Here is a 27,289-nt window from a genome sequence, read left to right on the forward strand (position 1 = left end):
TGCAGTGTGCACACAATGTACGGTGATTGGTCTGCCGCTTGTTGCCAGGAGGGTGAATAGACTCCACCCTTAATTCAGGGTGTAGAAGGGAATCGTTTGAATGAAATTACGCGAGATTGCAATAGATCTCATGGAACATAATTATCTGATGCTTAATGCTCACCTTCATTATCTGTAAAAATGTAAAAAAATAGTTAATGATCCCATGGCATAGTACTTTATGCATGCTTTTATATAGCTGTTAGTGGGCCCCTAATACAGTACTTCGAACGTTCAGGAAATTCAGCCTTGGTGCAGAATTACAGCCACTACGAGTCCCACAATAAGCTTTCCACAAACGTGCCGTTTTTTTAGAGGCGGCACAATTTGGAGGGTGGGTGTGTGGCCCTGAGCAGCTTGTGGCCACGGTACCATGCGATCGGGTTTACAATGGAAGTATCGCAATGGCGAGGTGCACACAGCTTTCGCCCGTGTTCTGTAAATATTCGCAACACTCCGGATCCTCCAGCGGGAGTCCTGGAGCTCTATATCCATATTAAGCATAGATATCTATATCATATGATATATATTATCACGGCCTAAAGCTGTGTGCGCCTCCAGACAATATTATGAATCTCGAACGACTGCATCGGGTCTCCGACGTCTCTGGTTCTTCCAATTCCACATCAATCTTAAGTAGACTGAACCACGACACGGAGGAGAAAGGGATTGTTGCCGGCGATTATTGACCGTGATTGTCTCCCGCCGGAGCCCCGCTGCCCACTGCTGAGGCGGTGGTGCCTCGGCAGCGGGCAGCGGGGCTCCGGCGGGAGACAATCGTGGACAACAATCCCTTTCTCCTCCATGTCGCAGTTCATGTACTTCAGGGAGTCAAAGCCAAAGTTCCTTTCCCCCAATTCCTTCTCAACCATTGCTGAGTCCCCCAGTACGAGTCTGTGGGAATACCAGAGACACTGACTTGTTATGCGCCATAACACAAACAGCAGAACGGTTATCCAAATAACAAAGAAGTGTTATTTAGTATAGTCTCTCTGTAACATTTCCGTTACAGTATTTGTATTCACTAGGGATGAGTCGGTCGCGACCGATTCGTTCACAACGAACGAATCCCGAAGGTGAACGACAAGAACTGGTTCCCCAAAACAAGAGAACTGGTTCTTTGATTCTTTTTTTTAACACAAAACAAAAACATGGTCACGTAAATAAAATATACAAACGAACAGAGCTTCGTCTCCCCGCAACCTTATATTGATTGAGTCTACAACGTTCTCTAAGATTCAGCCAATGAGAGGTAGCAATGGTGTTGCCATGACACCTGGGTAAACAAATGACAAGGTGGTACCATCGAATTTGCGCGCTTTCTCTTTCTGACGTATCTTGGGTCATGCCATTCGACCTGGGGCCACTCATATATCCCCCTACATTTCCGAAAATAGACTTGACCTCCATCTTTTTATTGGATAAACGCATTTCCCAATCCCAGGAGTCTTTGCTCCATTCTACGTCAATTCAAGAACAAATTAAAGAAATTAAACAACAGTTCGTATTTTTTATTTATGAACATGAAAGTTCTGACACCTGTGAGATTCCCTGTCAAATAAGATAAGATATATTTTTTTGTTATTGCACAGGAGTAATTCAGTGCACTCACGTACTGGTCTCATTTAAAAAAATAAAAGTAACATAATAAAGACACCTGTGAGATTCCCTGTCAAATAAGATAAGATATATTTTTTTGTTATGGCACAGGAGTAATTCAGTGCACTTTCCCCCAATTCCTTCTCAACCATTGCTGAGTCCCCCAGTACGAGTCTGTGGGAATACCAGAGACACTGACTTGTTATGCGCCATAACACAAACAGCAGTACTGGTCTCATTTAAAAAAATAAAAGTAACATAATAAATAGTAAATAAATTAAAAAGAAATACATTCAACATTTCGTTCACTCACTACATTCATGTCGTCATACACTATACGGTTATCTTAGTGCCATAGTATGCCTAAAAATAGTATGCCTTAAAATAGTATTGCAAATATGTAAAGTGCTGGGCATTGTATTAGGTGTGGATGTCATGAGGGCAGTAGTTCAAACAGGTAATTGGCAGGGTGGTATGAGTCTTTCAGAATGTTGTGTGTCTTTTGCAAGCATCGGGAGTTGAAGATGGTGTCCATGCTAGGTAGTTGCTATTGGTTGATGATGTCATGGGCGGTTTTTATAATCCTCTGCAGTGACTTTCTGTCTGCAGCAGAATTGCTACCAAACCACAACAGGATTCCATAGGTGAGCACACTCTCGATGGAGCAGCGATAGAAGGACCTTAGGTGCTGTTGTGAGAGATTGGCTTTCCTGAGTGTGCAGAGAAAGTATAACTGCTGCTGTGCTTTCTTTACTATTGCTGTGGTGTTTATTGTCCATGATAAGTTCTCTGAGATGTGTATGCCCAAGAATCTGAAGCTGGACACTCTCTCCACCGTCTCCCCGTTGATGTGTATTGGTGTGTGTGTGTCCTGCTTCTTCCTCTAATCAATGATTAGTACTTTAGTTTTTTTGATGTTGAGGCTCAGGTTGTTCTCTGAGCACCACTCTGTCAGCCTTTGAACCTCCTCTCTGTAAGCGGCCTCATCACCTTTCGTGATCAGTCCCACCACAGTTGTGTCATCGGCGAATTTCACTATGGTGTTGGTAGTGTGAGTTGGAGCACAGTCATGTGTGTACAAAGAGTAGAGTAAAGGGCTCAGTACATAACCCTGTGGGGCCCCTGTGCTGAGTGTCAGAGTGGGCGACAGGTGCGGGCCCATTCTGACCGCCTGTGGCCTGTTGGTCAGGAAGTCCTTAATCCAAAGGCAGAGGTTGAGTGGTATACCCAGGTAGGACATCTTGGAGAACAGTCTGCTGGAGACGATGGTATTAAACGCAGAGCTGTAGTCCACAAACCGTAGCCGTGCATAGGTCCCCTGCAGCTCCAGATGACGTAATCTGACTTAACGAACGAATCAAAAAGAACGAATCAAACAAACGAATCGTTATAGTGAACTAAACTGAAAGAACTGATTCCCGGAAAAGAATCCTTTTGCCCATCCCTAGTATTCAAACACGCACGCACGCACACACACATGTGGCGCTCGCATGGTCGTAGCTCATTGTCTCATTGGCGGGCCAAATTCTCTGGGTGGGCAAAGCAGAAAAAGGGGAGGTAACATGTCCCTGTATGACATCATACGGGGAAAATGTTCATGCCATGGGACCTTCAATAAAAATGTTCTGTTCAGTTGTTATATCACTTTAAGAGAAATTTGAAGTTTATCTTTAGGTTTCATGAATCTCAACTCTCTTAAGACTTTGAGACTGTTGTTATGGATAGCAATGTTCTAACTAAGTTTTTTTTTAATGCATATACCACAAAAACTCCAAGACGTAGTTCCCCTCAAATCTCATTTCTGAACAGACAAAAACAAATTTTGCTCACTCCACACTGAATCCAGTGTAGCACTCATAGAGCTCTCGGGAAGCCCAATCATGACTGTTGTTGACCATCCCGGAATTCTTAATATCCTTGAGAGCTGATCATTGCCCTGTTTGTAATACCCTCTTATGTTTGTTTTGGTTTTTCTGTGTGTGTTTGTGTGCAGCCGTCCACAAGGGTATTTGAAACATGAGTTGCATAGAAAAAGAAAAACAACAGTGTAAGACAAACAACTGTGTAAGACTGTGGCGCACAGAGCATCGATAAGTGTTAAGTGATCATTATTGCGGTAAAGGACCATTATAGTGTGCGATTAGTTGGTTTGTAAAGCCATGCTAATAGCCTAATCATTACCGCAAAAAACAATCAATGGTCATTCACAATGCAAAGAAATACGTACTCAATCCAATCAAATTTGCTTCTTATTCCGGTTAAAAGCGAAACACATATTACTGGAATTACTGATGACTCAATGAGTATTTTACGGGACCTCAGATCAACACTTATTTTACCGCTACTCACAATAAAATCAATAAATTCCTCACCAAGATCCTCAACGGCAAGGATAGGAAGTGACAAAGAAAATACAATAGATTTTTTAGAAAGGTTTAGGACTCTCCTCTACAGAGTCTGGGAATGTTCTCGAGAACAGTGCATGGTATGGGATTTGGAAATTCAAAAAAAAAAGGGGCCTTTCAGTATGTTGTGGACTGGAATGAAGTATACAACTTTTTAAACCTTTTTCTTAATTAAAAAGGGGAAGTAATATTTTTTTCACGACTAGAGGGCAGTTAATCAATGATATAATCAAACAGACGATGAAGCCAAATCTGTTGTTTCTAGTACATACAATAAATTACATTGAGTTCTGGAGTTTCTTCAGAAAAACAACCCTGAATATTTATGACTCATGCCAGGCTTTGTTGACGGTCCCACCATGTCTCGACCTGGGCTGAACACTCTGTTCCCCCTCTTCCTCCCTCTCTCCCTCCTACCAGTACATTCATCATTGAGAAGCAGCCTCCACAGGTGCTGAAGACTCAGACCAAATTTGTGGCCACCGTGCGTCTCCTGGTGGGAGGCAAGTTGAACGTGCACATGAACCCCCCACAGGTCAAGGCAACCATCATCAGTGAACAGCAAGCCAAGGCCCTGCTGAAGAATGAAAGCACAAGGAAGTAAGTATGGCACATTGTTGTTGGCATTTACTACTATTGAGTCATTTTGTTGACCCTTCTGTCCAAAGCAACTTGAAGTGAATCATGCACGTCATTGGGGATCAAACCGGTTCCTTGGAGTTGTACAGCTTACCCTCTACGCCATATCATTGTTATGATTTACTGTCATGGATAAATTGACCCCGACCCCAGATAAGCGGTTTGAAGATGAAGATGAGGATAAGGATAAATTGTTGTTTTTTCTGTTGGTGAATGACAGCACAAGCAGAATGAACTATATTATAACACAGGGGCAGCTCTCTTAATGAACCCTGGACTACTGTGTGGCCATAGGGTCCCGCTCAGACACGGCTGGAACTTCAGGCGCGCCATAGAGGAATCTGAGTGCAGAGAGAATCCACATTTGGACTCCTCCCCGGCCCCGTCCAACATTCCTCCTGTCTGGCAGAATCGAAGCCAGCGGCCATTACTCTCCCGGCGGCTAGTTTGCCAAACGGCCATCTGTAAAGCCAACACTCAAGAGAATATTTAGTACTACTTTCGTTATTTTCCTTTCCCTCGTTCCCTCATCCTTGAACTTCTCGTGGTGCTGCGGTGGTGGTTTGAACGGGAGCAAACGCTGGCAATGGGAATCCACCCTGTTTTTATTTTTAAAGATTTCACAGACGATTTTTCTAAATATGAACAGGCAAACAACTGGATGTTGAGAACGCCTAAGAGAGCCTCTCTTAGGCGTTCTCGTCACACTCGGCAGAACGTTCTTCTGTTGCCTGGGGTAGGGGGGGGGGGGGGGGGGGGCGGGGGGCACTTTTGGTTGCTTTGTTTGAAGCAACAACAACGCAACCAAATGTATGGTGAAAAATATAAGTGTCCCTTTTTCGTCCTTCAGCGACAGCAGCGGGGAGATCCTCAACAACAACTGTGTGATGGAGTACCACCAGACCACAGGAACACTCAGTGCCCACTTCAGAAATATGGTGAGCATTGATAGCCTTCAAACACAGGCCTCCCTCTAATACTGCTAATGCTGCTGCTGCTGCTACAACCTGGAAGCCGGCTTGTCGACAAGATAAACATAAGGCAAGAAAGCTAGCGCGAGATGGGTTGTTGGGCTGTCGCGGCAAACACATTTCTTCTACGGGGGATTAATAATGTTGTATATATCTATCTATAAATGAGTTGCGTGTCAGCAAACGGAGTAATGGCCCCGAGGCGCATGCCGACACCACATACATCCAACACCACATGCACCGAGGCCCATGTGGTGTTGGATATAGCATCGTCTTGTTTTTCCCATATGCTCCTCCTGATTTGAAAGGTACATTAGTGGATCTGAAAGATACTGTGTCAGTGTTCTTCACACCAACCCTGCTGCCAAGTAGCCAGGAAGGAGGTTTACAGTGGAGGCCAGATGAGCCAGGGAAGGAAGTGGCCCACAGGAGGAAAGCCATGACAGTAACCCTACAGCCAAGCCCCCTAACCCCTAGCCAAATGGCCAAGTACCGATATGTACCAAGCCAGTGTTACTAAGGAAGGTGTTACTCCAAACCGTTATGCTGACGGTCACCTCACATGCCTCACTCTCCTAACGCTGGTGGACCGACAGTCGATTTCCACCTGCATCCCGCCTCTGGAAGGCGAGGGCCTTGTTAACAAAAGGACACGTTGCGTTTGTTTGTTTGTTTTCTAGTCTTTAAAGAGGATCAAGCGGTCGGACCGGCGAGGGGCCGAGTCCGTCACAGAGGAGAAGTTCACCATCCTGTTTGAGTCCCAGTTCAGCGTGGCGGGGAACGAGCTTGTGTTTCAAGTCAAGGTAAAGGAAGGTGAATGCCAAAGAGAGGTATTCCTTCTCTCTCAGAGGCTGAGTCCGCCTACGTCTTACCGTGCACACGCTCTGTCAGCTATAGTAGTAAATAGTTGCATAGCCTTGAGTCTCACTGTTCAGTCACCTATATATATGACTTGAATGTACATATGTGTGCACAGAGTGCTTTGCTTGCACGAAGGTTGGCACTGATCAATTTCTGATCTGCATTTTACATTTTCTACGTAAACGCAAAAGGCATTGTATGTGCACAGGGATTTATATTTTTCATGACGATTTTTTTCCTGGGGAGACCACACAATCCAAGGAATCCTGAATTTTTTTTATGTATAACTTCAGCTACAGTTTTTACACATTGGTCATATTTCAAGCAACTTGCAATGCAAGGAGAAATATGCCTAAACCTTTTGAGTTCCCAACCTGACTGTTTTTGTGTATTATATGTGTGTGCTCCAACAACGCACGCACACAGCAGTCGCATATGTTTTAAGAGCTTAACATGGGATCTACATATTCTCTAAATACAGGCCAATTCCAATTTGTAAAAAAATAAGAAATGCCCTTTCCTATTTTTCTCGGGAAACCGGAAATGTTTTAAAAGTGTATTGCTGGGAATCCTGTTTCCTGGGATTAAAGCCTAGTATGTAAACGTTTAACAAATTGTTGGTGTACTGTGTCAATAAAGGCTTTCCCCTCTCTCCCCGTACAGACATTATCTCTTCCAGTAGTGGTGATCGTACACGGCAGCCAGGACAACAACGCCACAGCAACAGTGCTGTGGGATAATGCTTTTGCCGAACCGGTGAGAACGTTTTCTCTTCTTCTATGTACATGCATGCCTCTCTCGTTCCCTCTCTCGCTCTCTGACTCTCTGTCTGTCTTCGTCCCTCTCTGTCTGTCAATCCTCTCTCGTTCTGTGTTTGTATGGGTGCGTGCAAACATATACACAAGCACATTCTGCCCATGTGCAGATACTCTGAAGAGTTCCAGAATCACTTCATAGTAATATTACCCATTCAGACTTTCCAATAAATGCTCTCTATTTGACTTTGTTTTTATTAGACTTTGTATTTGTGTACTTATGGCCGGCATAAAGCTCAGGAGGTAGAACGGACTGGCTGGTACCTTGAAGGTTTCTAGTTCGATCCCCGGCTCCTCCTAGCGGAGTGTTGAGGTGTCACTGAGATAGACAACCCTCACAGCTCCCGACGAGCTGGCTGTCGCCTTGTATGGCTGTCGCCTTGCATGGTTGTCACCGCCGTCCTTGTGTGAATGTGTGCATGAATCTGTGAATGTTAGGCCAATATTGTAAAGCGCTTTGAGTGGCCACTGGTTAGGAAAGCACAATATAAATGCATCCATTTACCATTTAACTTTGCAAACAGGGCCGGGTCCCCTTCCTGGTGCCAGACAAGGTGCTGTGGCCCCAGCTCTGCGAGGCCCTTAATATGAAGTACAAGGCGGAGGTGCAGAGCAAGCGCGGCCTGTCTGATGAGAACCTGATGTTCCTGGCCACCAAGGCCTTCTCCAGCAACCCGGAGTCTGACTGCCGGAACATGACCATGACCTGGTCGCAATTCAACAGGGTCTGTATCAAACCTCCCCAAAATCCCCAAATCTCCAAATCTCACTCCCTGTGTTGTGGCGTATTGTCCAAGGAGCAAGGATAGCGCAGTGTGAGATAGTACGGGTGTATGGTTTCGATCAGCCGTAGTGCCCGGCTGCTTCAGCTGCGTTTGTCACTCCGTCGAGTACATGTGCTCCCGATAAACACCGTCATCGTGAGCATGCAAAACCTCACACGAATCTCTTGACTTCCAGCAAGAGCGCACAAACATACCACACACGACCCCTCTACTTACAGAAAGGAACATTGGCTGTAGATTGCTCAGAGATTGCGCCCATCTTTTTCTTTTTGTACCATCAAGCACAAACAACAGACCATTCATTTCAGTTCCTAGTTGACTTATCGTGTCGCAAATCTATATGTTGCATATGAAGTGCATGTCCACTTGAAGGTTAGGCCGGGTTCTAAAAGGCTTTAAGGCCGTGTTTGTCCAGGTGCTGAAAGCCTAATTCAGCCGCGGGCATAAAGCAGATGGTGAAGGCATAAAAACACACTGCTGTTTTACACACACACACTCACACAGACACACACACGCACACAGTATCCGTCTCATTGGATTACAGGAACATCACATTTCCGTTGGTATACTGACTCATGCACATGGACATATGCGCAACAGTTCACACACGCACACGTGCTCACACACACGCATGCACTCACATGTGCAAGAACACACAGTTATGGCTCTCTCTTTCTCTGTCCCTCTGTTAATACCCTTTGCCCTCGCTCTCTCCCTACGTAAGTCACCATTGTGTTTCATAAAGAGAAACCTCTCTTTTAATAAAGAATAGACACACACAAACACACACCCACACACACCCACACACACACACACACACACACACACACACACACACACACACACACACACACACACACACACATAAACATAAACACACATTATATGTACACACATGCACATCCATATTTGTATTGCCCCTTGTTGTGGAGTGGATGCTGCAAATGGTACATTATTGAAGAAATGGGGGGGCCGGGGGGAGGCTATAGGTGCCAACCTAACTATCAAATGTTGTGTTTTCAACAGGAGAGCCTGCCTAACAGGAACTTTACGTTCTGGCAGTGGTTTGACGGAGTCATGGAGCTCACGAAAAAACACCTCAAACCACACTGGAATGATGGGTAAGAGAAAACATTTGGTGGTTGTCTTCAATCAAATTGCTTATGTTGTGCTCAGCCCATTCATTCTGCCATTCATTTCGCACATCATGACTGTCATTTTTTCCTAAGGCAACCATAATACCTGGAGATGTACCTCCAAGTCAATAGTTGGCATTGAGAGCTCTCTCTCTCTCTCTCTCTCTCTCTCTCTCTCTCTCTCTCTCTCTCTCTCTCTCTCTCTCTCTCTCTCTCTCTCTCTCTCTCTCCTGCCCTGCCCTGCCCTGCCCTGCCCTGCCCTGCCCTGCCCTGCCCTGCCCTGCCTCACTCCCTCTCTCCCTCCCTCCTGCAGAGCCATCCTAGGCTTTGTGAACAAGCAGCAGGCTCAGGACATGCTGCTCTCCAAGCCCAACGGTACCTTCCTGCTGCGCTTCAGTGACTCGGAGATAGGCGGCATCACCATCGCCTGGGTGGCAGAGAACCCCAACAAAGCAGGTACGTACACATACACATGCACACACTCCCGCTCTCTATTGCACTCCCTTTATTTCTTTCTCTCCTTTTTTTTCTCTTACGGGCAAACACACATACATTTATACGCACTGAGTCCCCTCAAGCTAGGTAACCTGACGCACACACCATACAGCCGGCCCTGGGCACATTATGAACCTCTTCACCTCCCTGGCTTGAGCACATGGATGGATCTCTTGGATTGACTGTGTGTGTGTGTGTGTGTGTGTGTGTGTGTGTGTGTGTGTGTGTGTGTGTGTGTGTGTGTGTGTGTGTGTGTGTGTGTGTGTGTGTGTGTGTGTGTGTGTGTGCGCGCGTTTGTGTTTCCCTGTATGTGTCTGTTTGTGTGTGTCACCATGTGTGTTTGTGTGTGTGTGTATGTGTTTGTGCATGCTGTGTGTCCAACAGGTGAGAGGTTGGTGTGGAACCTCATGCCCTACACAACCAAAGACTTCTCCATCCGCTCCCTGGCCGATCGCATCAGCGACCTCAACCACCTGCTGTTCCTTTACCCCGACCGGCCCAAGGATGACGTCTTCGCCAAGTACTACACCCCACCCCTCTGTGAGTCCCCTCTCTCAGCCTATTGGTTTTGAACATGTGTGACGGACATCGTGCTCCGTGAGTTTAACCAATCATCTTCTTCGCTGGTGATTGCTATTTTTTGTTTATTTTTTCGTTTGTGTGGCTATCACGAAATCTGAATTGACAGCAAAGTTTCACTCATTGTTGGTCTGTGTGTGTGTGTGTGTGTGTGTGTGTGTGTGTGTGTGTGTGTGTGTGTGTGTGTGTGTGTGTGTGTGTGTGTGTGTGTGTGTATGTGTGTGTGTGTGTGCCTGCGTGCGTGTGCCTGCGTGCGTGTGCCTGCGTGTGTCTCCCGGTACAGCCAAAGCAGTAGACGGCTACGTCAAGCCACAGATCAAACAAGTGGTGCCTGAGTAAGTACTCTCTCCCCCCGCACTCTCCTTTCTTTTCTCCTTCCACTTCTGGGGATCCATCTACTGTCCTCCCACCTCCATCTTCCTTGTTATATCTCTATTATTTTAATCACCGCGCTGCCTCAACGATAACACTTAATCGCTGGACGACGGCTCCTGAATTCAGATGATACATTAAGCCAGACGCCGCCGTCGGCGCAGTTCGACGACGGAGCCAAAACAATTAGCGACGCCGCGGTTCCCTGAGTGGGCTTTCCTTCCTCTCATCACCGGAGTTAGCACTCGTTAGCTGGCCGGCGCGGCCCGGCCGCCCATGGCGACCAGCGGGCTGTACGTTCACCCCCTGGCACCGGGGGGCGGTCACGAGGTCGCTGTGGTCGGAGCCGCGCGCTCACAGAGAGAGGTTGCTTAGGCAACTGTGGAAGATAGATATATAGAGATAGATGTTTTATTGTCTGTGTGTATGTGTGTAACATAGGTATGTGTGTGTGTGTCTGTGTGTGTGTGTAACATGGGTATGTGTGTGTGTGTGTGTGTGTGTGTGTGTGTGTGTGTGTGTGTGTGTGTGTGTGTGTGTGTGTGTGTGTGTGTGTGTGTGTGTGTGTGTGTGATTCTTTGAAATTTTGCAGGTTTGCCACAGCCAATCACGACCCGGCGAGCGGCAATCCCACCTACATGGACCACGGTGCCTCCCCTGCCCCTCTCAGTCACCCACATAGCTACGCCATATACCCACCCATGTGAGGACCACCTGTGTGTGTGTGTGTGTGTGTGTGTCTGTACCTGCGACCGTGCGTGCGTGTGTGCACATGTATGAGTGTATTACTGCAGGCGTGGTCTGTGTGTGTGCGCGTGTGTGAGCCTGTATCCGTGCGTGTGTTAGGTGTGTTTGTGTACGTGTGTGTGTGTGTGTGTGTGTGTGTGTGTGTGTGTGTGTGTGTGTGTGTGTGTGTGTGTGTGTGTGTGTGTGTGTGTGTGCCTGTGTCCATGTGTGCGTGTGTGCACATGTATGAGTGTATTACTGCAGGCATGGTGTGTGTGTTTCTGTGTGTGTGTGTGTGTGTGTGTGTGTTTGTGTCAGCGTCTGTGCGTGCGTGCACATGTATGTGTGTGTTAGTGTGCTTGCGTTGGTACAGTTTTGGTGTGTGTGTGTCTGTGTGTGGGTGTGTGTGTCCGCCGTCCTCTATGGTACCACATTATGTGCTGTAGCCTCTCTGTTGTGCTGCCCCGCCCCCTTAGGAGTGACTCCATGCTGGACGGCGAGGGAGAGTTCGACCTGGACGACACCATGGACGTGGCGAGGCACGTGGAGGAGCTTCTGCGGCGGCCCATGGACAGCCAATGGAGCGGCCCGCAATCCTGACCTTTGACCCTGAAACCCCGCCCCCTCGACCCCCCCGTCCTGTCCTGTCCTGCTCCTAACAATACAGAAATGAATCCTGCCTCTCCGTGCACCGAACCTCTTGACATTTCTCATGGTTGAATTCCATTTGTTTCTCATTTGTGGTTGTATGTCCTCTTCATTTTGTTTCGTTATTTTTTATTTTATTTTTTTGGTTTTTGTTAGTTCGGGATGTCTACAATGTGAAATGTTCCTAATGGTTGTGAGCGTTATTCTTTCCAGCATGAAAAACATGCATGTCAGTGACCTATCTTTAGATGTCTTCTCGGCATATCTGTAAAACTGACTCGTAAATAAAAGAAAAAGGAAAAAAATATGTTACAGAATTCTGATGAAGAAAAACAGAACAAAACTATTAAAAAGCATTGCGCATGCTCTTCGGTTGTTTTTCCAACAGAAAGATATTTTATTTTTATTATATTTTTTAATGCTACTGTATCAAGTCCCGTCGACGGCTGTCATGTTTTTATGTTTCATTTCCTCCGGTGTAAATTGATATTTACATTGAAGCTGCCGTTTGCGCAACAACCATCTTTAGAAATCTGTGCTTATCTGTTTTGTCCACCTGACCGGAGATGATGCAACAGAGGTGGCTCATCTCTTAAGGTCCACATACACTAATACAAATGCAACGCTTGCTACTGGCTGACTCCACCTCCTCTCTCTCTCTATTTCATGCTCCAATACATCTATCAAATGCATGTGGGCGAGTATATGATTGTTTGTTCTTTAAGGGCACCAGGGGGAAGGGTGAGTGATCACTCTCTCATTCTCTCTTCCTCTTTTTTGCTCTATCCCTCCATATGACAGGGCTATTCATCCTCTATTTGTCATCGAAAAATGCAAATCTGACCACTTCACCAAACTTAATTTCCCCTCTGCTCTGTGACCTGCTCTATTCGATCATCATCGTTGACTTAACGATGATGGGCTCCCAGCATGACGTAGGGCTCACGCTTAGCCTCCGCTCGTTCCTCTGTGCTTGATGTACAGCAGGATCTAGAAGTAATGGCATGGGGACGAGAGGTTGATGTTGTGTTTTTGAATTGTTTCAGACTTGAAAACCACTTTGCTGTTTTTGTTTTGCCACATCCGTTGTCGGCTCCTGTCTCTGTGTGGGGATACTATACTGCCATGTGCACACGTGTGACGTCACAACAACATGGAGGAGGGGAGGGGGGGGTGGGCGGATGCATGTCGACATCTAAACATATGCATCCAAGGGGCTGGCAGTTTGATGCCTCGGCTTCATCTAGTGGTCTGGGTAATGTGGTTTCTCTCTCTCTCCCTCTCACTCTCTCGACCCCCCTCTCTCTCTCTCTCTCTCTCTCTCTTACCCGCCCTCTATCTCTCTTTCTCTCTCTCTCTCTCTCTCTCTCTCTCTCTCTCTCTCTCTCTCTCTCTCTCTCTCTCTCTCTCTCTCTCTCTCTCTCTCTCTCTCTCACCCGCCCTCTTTCTTTCTCTCTCTCTCCCCCTCTCTCTCGCCATGTTGTGTGCCTCAATTGTTTTGTCTCTCTGTCCGATGCCCACTGAAGGTGTTCCCTCTGCTCCGCCCTGTGTAAGCCTTCATGGCCTTGCAGCGCCGCTGTCATCACAAGTACAAAATAACAAACTTGCAGACCACTTTCAGTGCGATTACAAACGCACAAGCAACAAACAAATCATGTTCCTCTGTTGATGTTTGATAGTATCATTACATTACATTGATATCAGCTGACGCTTTTACCCAAAGCAACCTTCAGTAAGTGCATTCAACCATGCCGATGCAACTCAGAAATTGCACGAATCACGCAATCACATACAATCATGATATAAGCAACCTGCTTCAAGTGCTAACATTTTAGAAAGATAAACATGTTTTTTTTACATTGTTTTTTCTGCTACTCTCACTCACCACCTCAGGTAAAACAGCCTCTGCTTTGTCTAATGGATCATAACAAATACAAGTATGTGTGTGTATATATATATATATATATATATATATATATATATATATATATATATATATATATATATATATATATATATATATATATATATATGTATGAGTATGAAGACAATTGGAAGACGATCTCTCATTCTAAAAGGCGTTTATTTTCTCTTCCACAATGCTGTTTAATGACTTATGTGTGTCTGTGGAAATTTCCTGTTGATTGTTAAACACCAATCCCCTTTTCATATGACTGTTGATACACAAACAGTTGAACATCTCAATACAGACTGGTATTTTATTTGTCAATTTTACACTTATTTGTCACATTTAATTTTGCTCCAGAATCGACAGCAAGTAAAAAAGCCTTACAATGGATAATACAAATAAAATGTACTTGACTTCACACGGATATGCATTTCTATATGTTTGTCTCGATTGAAGATTACCGTATGGACAAAAATGTGTTATTTCCATTTTTTTTTTTCTGATCCTCCACCTGCAGTGGGAGTCATGTGATATATATTTTTATTAACATTGTTCTCCGACTTTGGTTCTCCGTGGACTGTGTTATCTGTGTGATAGACCAGTACTGTATGCTTTTCGATGTTCCTCGTTCGTGGTTTGGCTTTTAGGCGAGGTTTCCCAAGTGGAAAAAAAAAAAACACAGCTGTTGCGGTACAAATAAAATAAAATGAAGAAAGTTTTTTAAATAATTCTAAATCCATTTTGTTTAAAGGATAAATAAATCCATTTTTCGGATTGTGTACAACCTTTATTTTCAAATTCATGCTTTAGGTCTAACACTAACCAACACCTGTCTTGCCACAACTAAATAGGTATTATATTTAAATATAGATATATATTTAAAGAGACAAAGCTTATATTGTTATATCATACAAGATTATACATATTCCAACAGTGCTGTAAAGTAGCCTATTTGAGACCTTAACTCTTCCAAAAACCGTGGGCAAAACATGTATGTTAATATGTTTTCCAACTTGACATTGTGTATTATTACACCGAATAAATGCACACAGCCCACTAACCCATTAGCAATTATCTATTTGACTCATATAATTTAATCCTTTTATCTTGGAACGTCTGCCATCTGGTGGCACATAGGTTGTGTTACGTAAGATGTATGTTACCCTCCATCTCACACGCTCAAATTACTAAGTGAATAATTAATTTATAATATACAGGATTTTGCAAAATATAAATAAAAATAAAAGTTCGATAATCTATTAGCTATTTACAAATCTTTCGTTCATTTCCCTTCATCAGTGATGCGACCTATCACCACAAGATGGCAGCAAACTACAGCAGCAATGAGGAAGAACGTACGATTCAGTTCCTCTGTCCAAAATACCATTGCATTAGATTTATAAAAAAAAATACTCTGTTTGGAATTACAACTTCAATGATCAACAAATACAAAGCTCATTCAAATAAGTCCAAACCATAATGACCATATTGAGAAATGTAAATGTTAATTGAGAACTAGATAAAGAGGGTTAGGTGGTGTAATAAGATCCACCATCTCTGGCTGTTTTGTCATGAATCTTTCTTTTCCCTTTGGAGCGGTTGTCACATGGTTGTCATGCAGCCACAGGAAGCACAGTGGTGAAGCCTGGCATGACTCAAACCTCTTATAGTTAGCAGTATAAAGGAACATCCAAGATAACTAATCTCAAACGACAGACAAATCAATGTCATTGTCAAATTTGTAATTTGAATATATATGTATTATTTAATAGTATTTCTATGATTAAAGCTAATCAATGTGTGCTACAGCGTATAATTGTAATAATTTTACTTCTAATAGATTAGATTAGATTAGATTAGGCTTTATTGATCCTTATGGGATGACTCCATCAAGGAAATTGATTGTCCAGTAGCTTACAGAAAGAAACACAACATAATATTAAATTATATACAATATAAGATAAACAATAAACTCTTAGATAACTATAAAAAGTAAAACAAAAAGTAAACAGTAAACAATAATTATAATAATAATAATAATAATAAGATAAGATAAACAATAAACTCTTAACTAACTAACTAACTATAAAAAGTAAACAAAAACAATAAACAGTAAACAATAAACTCTTAGATAATATAGAAAGTAGAGATAATAATAGAAGTAAAACAGGATTCAAGTAAAATAAAATAAGATAAATGTAGAGAACTGTATAGGATAAATAAATATATATTAATAAATAAATAATGTAAACATAAATAAACATATATATACATATACACATACACACATATACACACATACATATATATATATATATATACATATACATACACATATATATACATACATACACATACGGCATTGTGGATAAATATCATATCATATAGTGGATAAATAAAATGAAATGACGGTGAGCAAGGGTTGGCTGACAGTTAAATTAAATAAATTAGCAGTTCAAATTATGCTCTGGAATAGTTTATATCTCTCCTCTTTTCTCTATTACTTCTATTCTATTTCCTCCTACTTCCCTCCGAGTGAGGAGTTGTATAGTGTGATGGCATGAGGGACAAAGGAGTTCTTAAGTCTGTTGGTCCTAACCTTGGGAAGGAGCAGCCTTCCACTGAACAGGCTCCTCTGGTTGCTGATGACGGTGTGCAAGGGTTGGCTGGCATTATCAATAATGTCCAGCAGTTTGTTCAGTGTACTCCTCTCTGCCACCGTCACCAGTTGGTCCAGCTTCATGCCGACCACAGAGCCCGCCTGATCAGTTTATCCAGTCTGGAGGTGTCCCTCTTTTTTATGCTGCCTCCCCCGCACACCACAGTGTAGAAGAGTGTTGGAATATTGTCAAATATGAGGGTCGGTCAAACAGGTTGATTTAATGCAGACTGTAGGGTTTGTACGTCAGAATAATTATTAATAATTCGATTCAATTTTAGACAATGAGTCGTAGTAATGTGAGAATAGCGAGCCGGTGCGTGAGTTGAGCGGGAAAAACAGTCCAATCAGGCAACGCTGCTTGAACGTCCTCCAAAAGCAGCCCAATCCAGCGGGAAAAACCGCCCGATCTGGCAACACTACTGAACGTCCTCACGCTCCAGCGTCAACGTAAATCAATGAGAGCAACTGAAAGCTATGACTGTTTGAAACAAAAACTGTGATATTATTGAAGATTTGTTTAATGGTTTGAACGATGGTAAACGGTTGAAATTTGACCGAGTTACAATGTCCTAAGTAATTTAAGTGTCATGGACAGACGGCTTCAATGGGACCAACTGTAGAATATGACCGTTTGAAACTAAAAAGTGTGTAGATTTGTTAGGTTTGAATGAAGGTAAGCGGTTTAAATTTGATTTAGTTACGTCTTAAACAGTTGTACCAGTCCTATTGACTCCCATGTTAAAAAAAGATAATATTTTAAAAGTTGAATATCTTAAAAAGTATAAGATATTTAAAAAATCTGAAAAAAAGAGCGGGATTCCAAGCTGAATGGAGTCTCTAGGTGAAAAATTGAGGAAGGAGATGGGTCCCAAAGTTTGTAGAGATTAGAATAAGAAAGAAAGAATAAAACTTATGAAGAAAAATAGTTGAGAGCTGCATGCAGCACTCACCTAATGACTAGCCAATGACTCACAAAGATTAACGACTCCGAGAACGCTATAACTGCTAAAAGCACGGAAATTATGTCACAAGAGCGAGAGCCACTCGTGCGGTGGGTGTACGCGGCATTTGTACACGTGACACCATTATGCCCCTATACTTCCGAAATGGAGGTGGTTATTGGGGACTCTAAATCAGGGGTGTCAAACTCATAAACTTTACACTAACAAACACTAAATACATTTCTACACATATAACGTATTATATGCAATAAACTCAATATAATAACACAAGGGTTGAACTGAGACGTTCACAGCTATATTGGTCAAGTTTTAAGGTGAAGTTCATGAGGATATGCTGCCTGTCCTTTAACACACACCATATGAATCCCCTCTCCACCATCCTCATCCATTGATCATGTTCTGAAAATAACAAACACCAAGCAAAATACAAGCACAATCATTAAATTGCACACAGTTTAACTATTCATGTTCTTGTTTGAAATATGTTTTATTATATTTTAATTAGGTTTTAAAATGCTTACCTGTGTGTTTTCTGACCAGATGTGTGACACCGTTTTTCCATGGTCAGTGCGTCAATGTCTGGTTTTAGGTCTTGTGCTGAGGCAATCCGTAGAACAGCATGGAGGTTGTCATCAGTGATGCGTGATCTGTGCTTGGTCTATTTAGATTCATGATTGAAAACATCTGCTCGCACAGATAGGTGCTCCCAAACATAGTCAGAACACGGGCAGCATGAAGTCGAAGCTGTGGCATCAAACCAGGGGGCAGTTGACGGTAAAAGTCCTGGATTGCAGCATCCTGGAACTTTGCTCTCAGGCCACTATCGCTTTGAAGCTCTATTAACTCCATCTGAAGATGTTGGGGTGCAGTGCAGACGTCGGTGGTGAAAGGATTGGCAAAGATGGCAAAGCCTGAGTGCTGTGCTCTAAAGTCAGAGAAGCGCCGATCAAACTCATCCATTAACCGGCTCAGTTTGGTAGCTAGCTGAGTACATGAAAAAGTACCAGGAAATGCGGCAGAGATGCTCTGACAAACAGGAAAGTGGGCAAGATTTTCCTGTTTCACTTGGTCCATCCATAGATCAAGTTTACGCTGGAAAGCTGTGATCATGTCGGACATCTGCGTGATGACTTGTTTGCGTCCCTGCCATGGACATAATAAAGCATGGACCACGGACTGGAAAATGGCCGCCCATTCATTCCTATACAAACTGCTCAGTGGCGCAGGGTAACATACAGGAGCAATTTGCTTCCGCGTTATGGGGCCAAGACACGTGGCCTAGTCCGTGACGTACCGGATGCAGAAATATAGAACTGATACCGTAATGCACCGCTTCTTTGTCTTTGGATCTTTTGAATAAATGGATCAATACATGATGAATCACAATGATCGCAAGCAGAGGGCCGTGAGAGTTATTGAGCAGCTATTGAACCATTCCAAAAATCGGACACGTTAACGGAGCACTGAACTAGGCCCTCTCGGATGCCATTTGTTTCACTACGACTCCTTTCAGCTGCACACCCCTCTTCCCCAGCGAGATAACGGCTATAAAACGCTCAATGTTCCCTCTAAACTGCGTAGTGCGCAATCGCGCACCACTCCTCCGTGCTCTGCACACAGCAAATTTATGCAGCGCATAAAATTTAATCTAACCTGAACTGTAAATAAAATAAACGCATAACAATTTATTCTGTACCATTTAGCAATGGAACTCAGTGAGTGACAGGTGACGGTAAAACAATGACTAGCACTGTGTCCAGCCAATGACATGATGCGGCTAACGTGTATTTACATCACGCAGCCAATCAATGCGCTTTATGCGTACGTGCCTCTGTTTAGCATGTTAGCGTGTAGCTGATGTTGCGGCGGCGATGGCGAAACGAACGGGTAGTGGCACATCCACTCACAAAGGTAAAAAGAAATGCGGTTCCTTTAAGATGGAATGGCTGTCGGAGTATGTGCGAACAGAAGAAAAAGAGGTGAAACTGGATGAGATTTTTTCTTTTTTGAGCGAGAAAGGGCTGCTCTCTAAAACATGCTGTGAAGCCAAAGTAACGGGCGAGTTTTTGGAGGGAAAAATGTGGACTGAATGGAAGTTGGACTACCTCAAGCGTCACATTCAGCAGAAATGTCATTTGAATGCTGTTGGAATTGTACGAAGACACAACATGGGAATGGGGATCGGTACATTATTGCAGGAGAGCACAAAAGATCGAGAGAAGAGGAACGAGCTGTCACACAAAAATAAATCCAACCCAGAGCAAGTAAAAATTCTCATCGACAATACTCTACTCGCCATCAAAATGAATGCATCAATGCTGTCGGTTCAACAAATCCACGATCACATGGCAAAGTATGTGAGTATACCAGAAGGATGGTGAAGCAAAAATTATGCCTTTGAATTTGTGAACTCAATCAATGAGATAGTGCAGAATGAGACGATCTGCAATGTTAAAAATGCACCCTGGCATACCCTGATAGTGGATGAGAGCACAGACATAACAGTGCACAAAATGCTAGTCCTATATATTAAATACAGGGAGGAACATGACGTCAACTATAAAACTGTGTTCGGCGGCATCATCCAGCTGGCAGCATGCACTGCTCACGATATTGTGCAGGCAATCACTCAGTTTTACTCCAAGCATGGACTGGACTTTCAGAGAATGGTGATGCTAACGTCCGATGGCGCCTCAGTAATGCTAGGAAAGCACAACGGAGTTGCAGCTTTATTAAAGCGGCAAATTCCACACCTAACCGAACAACATTGCGTGGCCCATAGAGAGGACTTGGGCGTTGATGATGCCTGGAAAGATGTGCCTTTGATGCGAGATGTGGAAACTCTTCTTAGAACTGTATATTCCACTTTCTCTCGGCCCACTGTGAAGAGGGCCAAAATCGAGGACCTAGCAAAGATTCTCGATGAGGATACATTGTCATTCAGGCCTCTGAGCGAAGTGCGATGGCTGTCGCGGCACCAAGCTGTGAATGCTGTTCTGAGGAACTACACTGGTCTTGAAGAATACTGCAAGAGAGAATCCTGTGATAACAGAGATCTAGTGGCAATTTACTGCTACAAAAAGCTGAGAGATTCAAAGTTCAAGGTTACTCTCACTGCTCTGGGAGATGTTTTGGGCGAGCTGGCACAACTCTGCCTTTCTTTTCAAAGACGCAACCTGACTGTGATGGAAGGACACTGCTTTACAAGAGCAAAGATTGAGAAGTTGCGTTCCCAATACCTGAACGATGAGAAGGATGTTCAGTGGAGTGACCGTGTCAAAGAGGTGATGAGGACCTCATCAGCTGATGCCAGAAATACAGCTGAGATTACTCTTTTTATTCGTAAGCTCTGTGATCTCTTGGATGCTCGTTTTCCAGAGGATGAATTAAAGGAGTGGTCTGCATTGGACATTGAAGCATTGAGCTCAGACATCAGTTTTGAGTATGGATCAACAGACATTGCTACACTGGCAAAGAAGTATGAGGCCATTCTCCATCACCCACATTCTATGGAGGCCATTAGCAGTGAATATGCTGAATTCAAGTACATAATGAAGCAAAAACTGAAACAAGGGTCAATCAGCACATTCTCAGATATGGTGGCTGCAACACTTAGATGTGAGGAGCTAAAGGGGATCTCACAGCTTGTGGATATTTGTGGCACATTTCAAGCATCCAGTGCAGATTGTGAGAGAGGCTTTAGTTTGATGAACCATATCAAAACAGCATCCAGAAATCGTCTTGAAGTGGCACATTTGGACCAGCTGATGCGCATAAAGTCAAAGCAAGCAGACGGGGCCATCAACCTGGACAAAGTCTACATCCACTGGAGAAGTGAGAAGGACAGACGGGAAAAATAAGGTGAAATTTAAGTCCCAGATCAGCCCTAATTAAAAGTAATCTAACGGAAATTACTGCTGTTATTTTATTATTTAATAAGCCCTGTAACTTGTTATGATCTCAGTTTTTTTGTGTGTTAATTGTATCCCTCCTTGTCTGTGTCTGCTCTGTCTGCTGGTGGGTTTCCTGCTCTAGCTGGAGTCCCAGTGTGCAGACCTGGACCCAGAAGTGGCAGCAGTTCTCTGTGCACCTGGACCATCACGGCCTCAGCCTAGGCAGAGAAGTTCAAATTCAAAAGTTTTATTTGTCCAACATGTTAAAAAATGTTCTTTGATTGAAGGAGGGGAGGGGGAGGGGAGGGGGTGGGAAGCTGTCTAAACTGTATCTTTTGTATCTTTAACTATACAGCTGGTCACTTTTATTTTTCTTCTGATGTACATACTAGCTCATGACGAACAAGATTTGTATTTTTCATTGTAAAAGCACTTATATTAAAAGTAGTCTAACGAAAATTACTGCTGTCATTTGATTATTTTAATAAGCCATGTAACATTATGATCTTAGGTTTTGGACAGGTGTGATACCGGTGTGGCCATAGTGTGCACGTCTGATGTTGCTCACAGTGGTCCAAGTAATGCTCAGGGAGTTTGTGTGTATGCTCAGACACATGAAAAATTAGGGGGAACATTGCGCTTGAGGTGGCGTTTTGGAAAGAAAAAAGGTAATTATGAGCCTTTGATTGATATCCAGACATTTTTTGCGGAGACACAATCCTGTTCCCCACTTGTATTGGAGTGGACGGCGATTTCTACTTCTGGGCCACAATGACGGACCCCCGTCCACAGCCAGCTTAAACAGCTGCAATACCAGGCTTGGCCTCTGAGCACTGGTGGATTGCGGAAGTATGCGCCTATCCTGGGGGCCTGGTCCCTGCAGCTTCTGATTCAGTTGGGGCGAGATGCTCAGTTATGTCACACAACATAGCAAAGTCACACAGCCAGTTTGGATCTGACAGTTCAGACAAGGGTATTCCTTTACTCTGCATGAAAATGGCAATATCTTCCCTAAGCTCAAAAAATCGTTTGAGAGCTTTGCTCCTACTCAGCCACCGTACTTCTGTATGGTACGGCACGTCGCCGTGCTCCGAGCCCATCTCCTGCAAGAACAGCTGGAACTGACGATGATTTAGGCCACGCGCCCGAATGAAGTTCACTGTTTTCGTGACTGTGGTCACTATATCATTCATCCCCAGCACCTTCCCACACAAAGCTTCTTGATGGATAATGCAATGATACGTTATCAGAGGCGTTTGACAGTTACTTTTTAGCATTTTCTCCTTCATTCGTCCAACAAAGCCTGCTTTTCCTCCACACATCGCAGGTGCACCGTCTGTAGTTAAAGGTTGGGTATGGAATTCGCTTTTTTGGCCATTTTTGCAGAATTACTTGAAATCCTTATCATAACCCACTTACAGCCACTGAGTTAGAAGTACTGACATGAAAATTAAACAAGTCAATCATCTGTGGAACGGGCAGGGCTCGAAAAACTCCAGCCAATGATTTCCAGAGCCACCGAGTTGCATTGGACAGTAAGTACGTCAATCAAACGGTCGTACTGCACTCCCCCTCCCCCGTGCCCCGCGCGCCACCCCTTCGTGCAGTACTCGTGACCCAGAGCTCGTGACCCAGAGCAAGCTCCTGTTTGCTATTATCCTGCGGTAGCTACTGGAACTAGTTAATCCACATTTGTACCTAGCAGTAGAAGACAATTTCCATGGCAGACAAGACGCCACCATCCCCATGTTTTTTTTTTAATGTTGCCATGTTGTTTAACGAAAACCTACGCTAGCCTGGCTTGCTCTCGCGCATCTGTGTTCGCGCTCGTGCATGATTGCGCGTCCAGGTACTTGGAATGGGTGGAGTCAGAGTCAGCGTTGAAGGAGAGGGGGTAGGACCATTTGAGTTGTGTATTTTCAAAATCTGCTGGCGTTTCGCAAATCCCATACCCAACCTTTAATCCCACCAACTTTTCCCAGGGCAATGCATTTTTGCTTCCGGACTTCTCAACCGCATCAAAAATGTCCTGTCCTGTTGTGGTCCCATGCATGGCAGCTACATCCAACAGCTCCTCAGTGACAGAAAGGACAGACTTGACGCCTCTAATAAAAATGGATAGTTGCGCTGTATCCGTGTTGTCTGTGCTTTCATCAAGAGCTAATGAAAAAGCTATGTAGCTTGCGTGTCTCTTCGGCCAGCTGTGTTGCCAGGTTTCCTGCAAGTTCCTTAACTCGGTCCACGATGGTATTTCTTGATAAACTGACATTTTTAAAATTCTGTATCTGTTCAGGACACACCTGTGCCCTATACCACGAAGCTCGCTGAACATACCCAGGCTTTCTTTGGAAAACCTGGCTCGACAGGGCCGCAACTCGCAATCAGAGTTAAATGGTACCACGAAGCTCACTTTAGATTCAATTAGTTGAACCAGGTTTTCCGCTTTAGGTTCAGTGCGCGTTCACGTGAAAGGGGCGTTTTTTGCGTCATTTTTCTCACCTTTACGATAGATCAAGCAGTCTATATGCGTATAAGTGAAAATATTCTGCATATTGTCTGTAAAATAACTATGCCAAATGCAGAATTGTTCGCCAATAATCCAAATAGAATGATGATGATTTAAAAATGCATAAGCAACGTCCATCCTGCCTTATTCTATCATTTAGGGAATTCCCTTTAAATACACCCTATTTAAGAAATGTATGGCATGTTTTCGACCGCTGAGAGGTAGCGGCTCTAGCGTAATGGATTGGTATAAGACCCGAACGCCAGCGACCGGGGTTCAATTTCGCCGGTCTATCATCATGCATTTTACCCCCATAGATGTGGTGCCAGCACGGCCTTGAAAATATGGGTTCAAGTTCGAAATAAGCACAAAAATATAATTCCGTAAGCTTTAGTGAATAAGTATTCCATATATGCATGAGAATTAGGACTTTTTAAGCTTCACATAAATTCGCGTCACTTGGGAGTCGAACCCCCCGCGCAGAAATTCCAGACTGACGCGCTACCTCCACTCTAGCACTCTGTCACGGAGACACAATGCGCAACAGTAATCATTGTCTACATAAGGTCCAAAAGGACGATCAAATAACGAACACCCTCTGATGAGAATCTGTATCTCTCATGAAGAACCCCAATTTCGTTGTTTGCACAATGACAATAATGTCTGAAATCTGAATATCGTCAGTCAGACAATGCCAAGGGATCGGTTCTGTCCCGTAAAACCCTCTGTCTCCGGAGAGACGCCTGTACGAGAAGTGCGCCGGGGTCCACGGGAACACCCACAAATGGTGACGCCATTGTCAGAGGAGGGGCTAGGAAGCTGCGCATGCCGATTTAAGTAGCCGATCTCCGGCTAGACTAAGCCGAAAAACTGCTCCCGACCAGGTTGGGTTGCGAGCATAAGTGTAACAAGCTCGTTTGGCTGAACCCAAGTGCACAGACTGGCGACGAGCGCGGAACAGAGTCAATAGTTTATTTGGGTTCTGGATCGGCAAGCAGGATAGTCAGACAGGCAGGAATCAGGAAACGGCAGAATAGTCAGACAGGCGGGGAACAGGAACCGGCAGAGGAGTCAGACAGGCGGGGATCAGGAACTGGGAGAATAGTCAGACAGGCGGGGATCAGGAACCGGCAGAAGAGTCAGACAGGCGGGGATCAGGAACCGGGAGAATAGTCAGACAGGCAGGGATCAGAGAGCAGGCCGGAGCGGTGGTAAGTCAGGAGTAGAATCGCGGAAGAGCACTGTGAAACACAAGAGACAATCTGGCAGGGAATGTTTGGGAGGAGAGGACTGATATAGGGGATACACAGGTGAAGGTGGTTGGGTTAATTGGGAGTGATCAGGGTGGCAGGCAGGTGAATGAGAAAACCAGGGGCGGATCATGACAATAAGTCACCATGGTGACTTATAGAAGAGATCTTTCGTGGTACAAATAACCCAGGCTTGGAGCTCAACATACCTCGCTAACCCTCTAAGCGAGCTTCGTGGTACAGGGCCCTGCTCTCAGACCTTCAGCATGCACTGCTTCAAAAATGCACCCTCTGAAAAAGACTTTGAAGCGCGGGCAATTTCTTCAGCCACAAGAAAGCTGGCTTTCACTGCCGCATTTTTTTTTGCTTGTGGCTCTCTTGAACACATCCTGCTGCGATTGCAATTTGCCTTTTAATTCTTGCACCATTTGTTGTTTTTCTTGAAGGCTCATTTTGGCATACTTAGCTCCGTGTTTGGTGTCAAAATGCCTAATAGAAATAGTTAGGGTTAGCTGGTATGGGGTTATCTGGTATGGCTATAGCCAAATGTTAGCTTAGTTTGTGTTGTTTCGTCATGTTAATCGCTAGTAATAGTAAGTCATTTGTAGAAATATAGCCTATCATCACAGACTGTAGGAATGTCACCCACCCTCCATCGCGAACGACACTGACGCTCGTAATCCTGTAGTGCAAGGGAGTTCGTGCACAGATCCCTGAGACAAACGGCTACGTGCACACATGCACATCCATAGCGAATGACGTAGGACGTAAAGTCCCTGCCCGGGCGAAGTACTGACACTGATCCCACAAGAAGAAAGAGGGGAGACCGCCTTAAGGCCCATTCACACCCTACGGTAAATACAGATACGGACCGTTTCGTCCGGTCCCGGAGGTGTTTCGTCCGTAAATGGGTCCGTCGCCTCTGAGCTTACGAATCCGGAGTGCTCCGGGAGAACCGGAGCAATACCACTGGAAATCGAGGCGGCAGTATAGAGTCAAAAGTCAGACTATTCGCGAAAATAGATAGAGTAGTATAATATCTGATTATACTAAAAACAACATTTTGAGGAGATAATCTGCGGGTTGGTGAGGGGTGTCACATGCCACCGCACACTCCTTTGCACTTTTTTTTGCCGATTTCGGATGACGCAAAGCAAAATCATCTCTACAGATGCTATGTTTGCGATTGTCGATGCCGTTAATTTGTGAAACGACAGTCACTGCCCTCTAGAGGATCTATTGCGTAACATCCATAACAACGCTGAAACCAGACGGAGGTATGAAGAGTAGTTCTGGGGGCGACGGACGAATTTCGTCCGGATCCGGAGGTATGGATCGGCCTTTACGCCTTTACGCCACTGCATTGTGGATCCGTGCGCTGAAGGCTCCGTCAAAAAGTTGAACAATTTTCAACTTTTTCGGCAGCGACGGATCCGTCATCCAATCAGATAACGTATGCAAATGTAAGCACTGTGACACTACTCGGGCTCTGACGACCCTGGAAACCTCCCCCATCCGTCAGCCACACCTTATGCCTCGTGCCCACTACCTCCGTCCGTTGACTGATCCCGATTGACTTTGAATGGGGACGGACGCGCAATGCATTGTGGATCCGTGCGCTGAAGGCTCCGTCAAAAAGTTGAAAATGTTCAACTTTTTCGGCAGCGACGGATCCGTCATCCAATCAGAACACGTATGCAAATTTAAGCACTGTGACACTACTTGGGCTCTGACGACCCTGGAAACCACCCCAATCCGTCAGCCACGCCTTCTGAGTTCTTTGACTGACGGTGCAGTGGGCATGAGGCGTTAAACCGGCTGCACGCCGCCACGCAGCCACGCCTCCCGCCGCCTCTGGGAGCCAATCACGACGTCTCTATCGGGACGGGAGCCGATACTAAATGGACAGTGGTGACCGCGTTTGGAGGCGTCAGCGTTGAAACGCCTCACTGCTTCACTGTTGTTATCGAGGCACTAATGAATCCTGCCAGTATAAATGTTTGTCTGTGTGTCGGGGGCGGGGCTCTGCGGGGCCGG

General features: G+C 44.6%; 1 protein-coding gene across 6 annotated transcripts in view; it reads left to right on the plus strand.

Annotated features, from left to right (window-relative positions):
- The window catches only part of stat5a (signal transducer and activator of transcription 5a), a 60,483-nt gene extending 45,730 nt beyond the window's left edge, over positions 1-14,753 (plus strand). For 5 of the 6 annotated variants that reach the window (XM_030347393.1, XM_030347402.1, XM_030347384.1 and 2 more), the window contains 11 exons: positions 4,464-4,643; positions 5,533-5,620; positions 6,334-6,456; positions 7,178-7,270; positions 7,854-8,054; positions 9,141-9,235; positions 9,564-9,706; positions 10,130-10,285; positions 10,608-10,659; positions 11,289-11,399; positions 11,899-14,753. In XM_030347393.1, the coding sequence (XP_030203253.1) occupies positions 4,464-4,643; positions 5,533-5,620; positions 6,334-6,456; positions 7,178-7,270; positions 7,854-8,054; positions 9,141-9,235; positions 9,564-9,706; positions 10,130-10,285; positions 10,608-10,659; positions 11,289-11,399; positions 11,899-12,022 (1,366 nt within the window). In that variant the 3' untranslated portion in view covers positions 12,023-14,753. Of the gene's footprint in view, positions 1-4,463; positions 4,644-5,532; positions 5,621-6,333; positions 6,457-7,177; positions 7,271-7,853; positions 8,055-9,140; positions 9,236-9,563; positions 9,707-10,129; positions 10,286-10,607; positions 10,660-11,288; positions 11,404-11,898 lie in introns of those variants that run through there. The other variant, XM_030347428.1, reaches the window with a different exon arrangement.
- The last annotated feature ends 12,536 nt before the right edge of the window (positions 14,754-27,289 follow it).

This window comes from Gadus morhua, chromosome 2 (assembly GCF_902167405.1).
Source record: "Gadus morhua chromosome 2, gadMor3.0, whole genome shotgun sequence".
NCBI classification, from domain to species: domain Eukaryota; kingdom Metazoa; phylum Chordata; class Actinopteri; order Gadiformes; family Gadidae; genus Gadus; species Gadus morhua.